General features: G+C 34.5%; 1 protein-coding gene across 1 annotated transcript; it reads left to right on the top strand.

Annotated features, from left to right (window-relative positions):
- Positions 1 to 1,549: 1,549 nt before the first annotated feature.
- LOC132182705 (elongator complex protein 5) lies at positions 1,550 to 7,061 on the top strand. Its single transcript, XM_059596023.1, has 10 exons — positions 1,550 to 1,760; positions 1,848 to 1,940; positions 2,183 to 2,349; positions 2,784 to 2,830; positions 4,434 to 4,503; positions 4,921 to 5,147; positions 5,236 to 5,325; positions 6,002 to 6,077; positions 6,325 to 6,567; positions 6,785 to 7,061. Exons 1-9 carry the CDS (start codon positions 1,594 to 1,596, stop codon positions 6,516 to 6,518), a joined length of 1,131 nt encoding a protein of 376 aa, XP_059452006.1. The 5' UTR covers positions 1,550 to 1,593; the 3' UTR covers positions 6,519 to 6,567; positions 6,785 to 7,061.
- Positions 7,062 to 8,056: the final 995 nt, after the last annotated feature.

Here is an 8,056-nt window from a genome sequence, read left to right on the forward strand (position 1 = left end):
CGTTGTTTAACGTCAAACCCTGATGGAGCATGTACGTAGATTACATCAAACTAAAAATTTCAAGGGATGAAATTAAATGTTTTTGAATTTTGAAGGGTATTCTCAAAACACAAGAAAATCTGGAAGCCTTTGTAAAGTTTTTCCAAAAAATAATACATCATACTTTATAAACTTGAAATGAATAAAATAATATTTTTTTAATATGTCCGTACAAGAAGAAAGAGAAGATGATTCAAACTAGAGATCTCCATTTAATGATATAATAGTTATTTCATTGTTTAGTTTGGGTCGGGAGACTAGTTGCGACCACCCACATGGCGCATTAGGGGAAACAATAATTAGAATTAGGGTATTTTAAAAGATTTGGACAACATATAATTTAATCCCAATTAAAAATTTTTGTGAAGAATATTAATGGTTGTCCATGGTTGCCCAATAATTCATAGAGATGGGGCCAAGACAAATAACACGTGCATTGGGTTATAGTTTATGCTCGTATGACAAGAGATTTTTAAAAAATAATTTTGAAGGGTGAACGTGATTCATAAGATTGAGCATCTTTTTTTTTACTTTTCTTTTATTTTTTAATCCCAAAAAAATATATGTAAACATGGGCATGGGCATGGGCGTTTACACATCAAATCGAAGGGTGATGGACCTGATGGTCTAACACAAAATTAACTAAAAAAATGTATATAAATTTATACATCTTATAACTAAATGGTTTGTGAAGTTGTGATCTCAAACATTTGATTTTGATTGATAACCCTTTGGTTTGACTTGTGAATAGTTTTCTCCTCAAATATGGAAGAGCATGCTGGGGTGGCAGGATTGTTTTAATATATTTTGAGGTATAAGATGACAAATTGGTAGGGTCTTTTTTTTTTTCAAACGTGCAAAATTCATATGTATTAAGGTAAAGTTTACTTAATTCTCTCAAACTACTACTTCAATGACAATCTACCTTCAAAACTATCAATTCCAACAATTTACTCCTCAAATTACCAAAACAATGATAATGTACCCCCAATGTTAGCAAAATAATAAAATTACTCATATAAAATTTTCAATAAGACAAAAATACCCTTAAAATTTTGAAAAAATAAATAAATTTTAGCATTTTTGTTTTAATTTTAGTAAGGGTAATTTCATCATTTTGTTAAAATTGAGGATACATTGTCATTATTTTGGTAGTTTTGGGGGTAAATTGTCATTGGACTGGTAGTTTGAGAGAGGGTGCATTGTTATTGTTTTGGTAGTTTGGGGAGTAAATTGTCACAATTGATAGTTTGAGGGGTAAATTGTCATTGAAATGGTAGTTTGAGGGAGGTTAAGTGGACTTTACCTTATATTTTAGGAGACATTTAATTTAAACAAATGTCATATTTTGTGATGAGCAGCCTCTTTTCAAAAAATTATTATTATTTTTTCATTAAAAAAAAAAGAAAAAAACTCGGAACACGAAATTTTATAGAAAAAGAGAAAAGTTAAGGGGCCTCTTTGCAAAAACCCCAACCTTCACCAAAATAGGGTTTTAGGCACCCTCTCAAAGCCTGCAGTTGAACTGTTGAAGCTCCCAAACCCTCAGCGTCAATGACGGAATCCATTTGCAGAGCACTCCGAGACGGTGCGCTCGAGGGGGAGCACGCACCGGCTCTCACAATCAAGGACTCCATAGCCTCTCCTTTCGGGTTCCATGTCTTCACCCACGTCCTCACCCAGCTCTCTTCCCAAATTTTGGCGGGAAAATCCCAGTCACGGTCAGTTAGGGTTACAAAATATTGTACTCTGATCCTAAATTCTCAATTTCCCGTTCGTTAAATTTGTCACTGGTCCATCTATTGCAGTGGTCTCGTGCTCGTAGCTCTCTCTCGGAGCCCGTCGTTTTATGTGGATTTGCTGAAGAGGAGAGGATTTGATGTCGCTTCGTCCAAAAAATGGTGAATCATCTTAACCAATTCATTGTTATTATTATCACGATTATGATTATGATTATTGTTGTTATTACAAGCACTTTTATTTATATATGAACTTATATGAAATTATTGTTGCTGAGCACATGGTTGCAGAACGTGTCAATTCAATTTGCAGAAATTGTAACTATAATTATTAGTATTATTATTGTTTTTAAATTATGTTATGATTGATGAGTGGGGACTTTTGAACTCAAATATTGGTACAGGATTCAGATATTGGATTGTTATACGGATCCTCTTGGTTGGAAGGATAGGCTTGTGGAGTCTGGAAACATTGCGCATCTTTACAGCGAAGCTTCCTCCCGAGCTAGTTTGTGTAAGAACGTGAAGGATATGGACAAGTTGTTCACCTCAATTATTGAGCTGGGGAAAGGTGTGGTGTACTCTTTACTATTGGAGTGTCCATAAGAGGCATGCTACATGTATAACTCTTGTTTATCTGGTCCATCTCTTTTACAAATCAATGTGGGTCCCACAAATTCAATGGTTGATTTGTAAAAGAGATGGATCCAGATGAACAACTGTACAATAGGCGTAAAAAAAAGGGATTTCTCTTTGCATAATAGTTTCAGTGGGTGCATCTTTTTCATTTCATATGTCTGTTTCTTAGTGTGGCGTTTCACTGGAATACAGGGTGTATTTTGTTGGCCCCTTGGCAGTGTAAGGGGTGGGATTGTGTTGGAGTAGGTCTTAGGTTTGAATGTTATTAGTTAAAAGGGTGTCTTTTTTTGTTATTGTTTTTTCTCTTGAATATTGATTTGTGGAAGGTACTAATCTGAAAAAAAGAAAATTGATTTGTGGTTGCAGGATTAGTTGGACAAGGCAAAGTTCGTTTTTGTGTTGCCATAGATCTGGTAATTTTGGACCCCATTATTGTGAATATATATAGTGCATGCAAATTGAATGGCTGATGCAATTACAGTGAGGTTTAGGTGAAGTTCTAGCCAGCCTGCTGCATGTAGTGTGCATGTACTTTGCCAATTTTATATGTTCTGTGCATATCTGTAGCATCTAGAATTTTGAATTGTAATATGGATTCTGAGTGAGAAGTATATCTATCTGGGTGTTGCGGGGAAACTTCCTATTGAGTACAATACATGTACCAAAACAAGAAATTTGGATTCTAAGATAAATCCACTTGAGGAATCCTGTCCTTTTCTGAGTTGGGTCATTGAAACTTCCTCTCAAGGCTTTGCCAAGTAAATGCGTTGGGGGCTAGTATCTCTTGTTTTATGCAAACACTTGATGGATTTGTGTTCTTCCTTTGTTGGACATGCAGAAATGGCTGGCATGTGTGCTTCCAGTGTGTTGTCTAGTTCAGCTGGTTGGAATTTTGACATATTTTAACCTCTTTAAAAGTTAATTGGTGCCTCATTTTAGACAAGCAGGGATGGCTTGTGAAACCCCTGAAAATCTATTGATTGATATTCATCAGCTATCCGTCTCAAGATTATGATTCATTATCTTAATGGGGAATATCACGGTACAGTAAAAGGAATTCTTGGACCTGGAAGAAGTTAGGATATTATTTTAGTGTGAAATGAAGGTTTGTACTTGAGCTGTCATAGTTTTTGAAACACTTGGTCGATAATATATATACCAAATATAACAGGGGGCTAACTCACTTTCAGGTGGAGGAAAATACACAAAATTACCTAGTAAAAATTTATATAATCTAAATATTCTCTTAACTGTAATAATTTTTAATTTAAAATATTTTTTACTATCAGTCATTGCCACTTCAAATGCAATATAAATGTAATTTATGAGGTCAGTTATAATATATGGCTATTGATTTTAAATAAAAATAATAATAATCACTTATCGTTATGATTCCATATTGGGTTAGAGTTAGAATTTATTGCCATACTTAAAAAACAAAGAATTTATTGCCATGACTATCTAAACGTAATATTTCCTTATATATATATATATATATATATATATATATATATATTCTTTTGTTGAAAAGTGCGTAAGTTTATAATAATTCCGCTAATACAGTCCTCCAAGTTGGCCATTTTTGCTAAAATTTTAGTAGTAATTTAAAACTAAATTGCAATAGAACAATTATGTCTTAAACTCTAGAGATTTGTACCCAACTTGTACAAGTCCCCCATACATTGTCTATACTTTTCCTAGGAAAAAAAAAAAGGGAATTTTGGGGTTAATTTTTTTTTTCCCCCCTCTGTAGTTGCAAATTTTAGGGAATTTAAAAGAAGGATTACTTACATGTTTCAACTAAATGTTTTGTTTTACAATGATAATTTTGCAGGGAAGAAAATTTTACCATGTAAATGCATATATGCAAAAAATGTTCACCTTAAATTTTGGGAATTATCTCTGTGGTGTATTTGCTTGTGTATGCCAGTAGCATTCATGTTTCTTTCATTAAACTTCTTGTGTATTCTTGCTCTGCATGTATGTGTGTTCGTAATGAATTCTTCTCAATTTTAGGTAAGCGAAATCTTTAGACATGCATCTATATCATCAGTTGCAGGCCTTCTAAGCAACCTTCGTAGCAACGGTAAAGACATGTTTTATTCTGCTGTGATTGCTTACAATTTCCAGCTCTCGTAAAATCTAGTGATTTGTTGTGGCAATAGTTTATTGCATCTGTTGGAATAATTTTATGCTGTTTTTATTGTTCTCCTTAATATTGCAATTCATATATTTTTTTCAAAGATTTTAAGCTGTCTCCATCTTCTTGGCTGCAAAATTATACAATCTTGCCTTTTGGATTGGACTATTTAACATATATTTTGGGGCTTAAAAAAAATGTTGATAATTTTTCCTAAAAGTTTTAGAAACCCATGGGGTTTACACTGGCCCAAAGTTAGCAACTGTCACCTTTTTTTTTTTTTTTTTTTTTTTAAAAGTTCTATTTGATGTGCAAGGTCAGTGTTTGGATGCTGCTTGTTTCAATATTATTTTATGGTTTCAGATCAAGTTTCGAGTATCTTTTGGTCGTCACATTCAGACCTTCATGAAGAGAGGGTCACTGCTGTTCTTGGGTATATTTCCTCCATGGTGGCAAGTGTAGAACCATTAAATCAATCTGCAAATGGACTGAGATGCAATTCGGAGAACCTCTCTTTACTTGAACGTAATTATTGGAAAGGGAAGTTTCATGCCCGGTTCAAGCGCAGAAATGGGCGTGTTCGAGTGATGGTGACCTCTCCATCTCTCTCTCTCTTTGGGAGGTTCTATTCTTATTTCCAAAGTGCGAACTGACATAGTCTTACATAATAACTTCCAGTCTGAAGAATTTCATGTTGAGCAGTCAATCATCAACTTTACACCCCTTTCATCCGAAGATGAAATGATCAATAGAAGCCTTTTGCCAAAGGTCAGTTGTGTAGCTTTAACTTGATGAGAGTTTAAATCTGTCACTCTCTCTCTCTCTCTCTCTCTCTCGCCCATGGTTGAGCCCCCCAATTTTTCTTACTTTGTTATTCTGTGTTGTAGGGTTTGCATGGGAAGAAAATAGAGAAAGAGGAGGCTATGTTTCTACGTAGCCTCTCTCACCTCATATATATTGTAAAATTCAGTACAATGACCAAAATACCCCTGTAACAAATTTTTGTGACCAACATATTCTTTTAACCTAACCAGAAGGAAAAAAAAAGACCCAAATAATTCATCTCCTGGACCTGTCACTACTTACCTGAGCACATATTCCTCATTGCCTGCCATGGTTTGAAGATGGATTTTGATGTAGGGTTAAGATTTGAATCTGGTGGACTCAAATAGTTAACCATTATGGTGGATCTGACCTGAAGCACTTCCTAAAACCACTCAAATTTCATGTTTCTCAAATTTTCGCAAACTCTATGGTTATCCAATTATTGATCTTAAAATTCTATAAACACCAATGAAGAGAGTTTGTTTGTTTGTTTGTTTGTTTTTTTTTTGTTTGTTCTGTTTTGTTTTGTTTTTGTTTTTTGTTTTTGTTTTTGTTTTGTTTTTTTGTTTTTTTTCTGAATTTCGTTGTTTAAAGAAGTGTTTGATGCTTCTTTCAACAGGTGCAGTTCAGTCTACAGTTGTCAGAGAAGGAGCAAATTGATAGGGCTAAGGTTGTACTTCCTTTTGAACACCAAGGTATGGAACCAGGGATGCATGTAGGTCTAGCATATGTGTATACCTATACCTATACATGTACACCAACACGTGCCCGCACGCACAGACGGGATATGCATGTATATGTGTATGTGTGTGCATTCTTTAATGTTATCTTACACTTAAAGATCAAAAGGTAGGGTTTTTTATGATCTAATCTCTTTTCTTAGATCTTTTCCAAGATGTGCATGTTTTTAAAGACGTCATACTTGACTTCTGCTTCCTTCAGGAAACGGTAAACCCATACAAATTTATGATGGTCGGAGATCTCTTGCGGATAGCAAGAATGAAGCAGCACCTGTTGCAACCGGTGTATTGCAAACAAATGAGAACTCTAGCACGGGTGAGATAATATATTTGCGTGATTCAGATGATGAGAGGCCAGATTCTGATGAGGACCCAGATGATGATTTGGATATATAATTGTGTTTGTCCCATTCATGATTTCGGAGTGCCATAGAGCCACATGTTGGTAAATTTACCTTCTCCTTGTCTCTTTTATCTTTCACAACAGTCAAGCATAACTGCTAATGAAATGATGTTTTGCTGTTGAAGCTCCATATCAGTTTATTCTTTTTGCATTTTGAATCAGTGGGTAGTTTTTATACTAGAATGGGTAGTTCTTTCCAACCCCCCTCCCTCTCTTTTTTTCCTTATCTTCTGGTCTAAGTTATCTTATTAATTGTCAGTTGATGCATTTGGCTGCCGGGTTGGTTGGACAAGGCAAAGGCTGGGTGCTATATATGCTCAATTAAGCCCTGCTGCACAAGGGGTGCGAATGCCCTAGTTCACCTTGACTGGAGGCTGTGATAATGAGCGTGGTCTAAAATATGTCTGGAAGAGAAACTCTAATTTAGTGGAGATATGTAATGAAAGATATCCTGAGAGGTTCAAATGGAATTCCATGGCTTGTGCTTTGTTGTACCATCATCATGGAATGAAATCACAATCAGGAGATTTTTTTAACTTCTTTGTGGCTACATATATTTTTTTCAGATTCAATTGTTTTTTTTTTTTTTTTATTTATCAAGATCCCTTACAATTTTAAAGAAATTCTAAATTATCAAATTACGAAATTTATGTTATTTTTAGGCATCAAAATGCTTAGAAAATAATATATAAAAAATGTCGCATGTTGTAGAGAATTGAGTATATTTTCATCAGGTTCTTGCTTTTTATGTTGTAAAAAAACTTTGAGCTAAAAACTATATTTTAGTTCTCTAAAGAAGCGTTTCTACAAAAGTGAAGAAAAAGTCTTTTGAGTGAGAAATTCTTTCCGGATGCCTCGATAACATGTCACCTTTTTAATAGGTGGTATTTTCTAAGCGTTTCGATGCTTATAAATGGCTTAAATTCTGTAATTTGAGAATCAACAATTTTTTTGAAAATTTAGGGGATTCTAATTTATTTATTTATTTTTGTCTTTATTTTTTATGATCTTATTGAAATTTTAGGGGATTCTAATACTATTATGAGTGTTATTTAGCTCAAATGGTGAAAGGATCAAAAGTTCTTGTTGCTAAGAGATATGAGATCCAATGTCGTCTATATTAGGGATGAGGAGAAAGAAAGAAGAGACCTACTTCCCATTATATATATTGTAGGGTTGATTAATCACCCATTTCAGGAAGGTTAACAACCTAACTTGGATAGGCCAAGGTTAATCACCCATCCTATATCATCTTGGGAAGGTCTATGATCAGGCCAAGGTAGGTCATCTATCTTATATCTTATGGAAGGTTGACAACCTAATTGATATAAGCCAAGGTTGATCACCTATCTTATATCTTATTGGAAGGTCGACAACCTAGTTCGGATATGCTAAGATCGATCACCAATCATATATCATCTTGGGAAGGTCAACAACCCATCTTGAATAGGTCAAGGTCGATCACCTATCCTATATATCATCTTGGGAAGGTTGACTGCCCAGTTTGAAAAGGTCAAGGTTGCTAACCTAA

This window comes from Corylus avellana, chromosome ca5 (genome assembly GCF_901000735.1).
Source record: "Corylus avellana chromosome ca5, CavTom2PMs-1.0".
NCBI classification, from domain to species: Eukaryota; Viridiplantae; Streptophyta; class Magnoliopsida; order Fagales; family Betulaceae; genus Corylus; species Corylus avellana.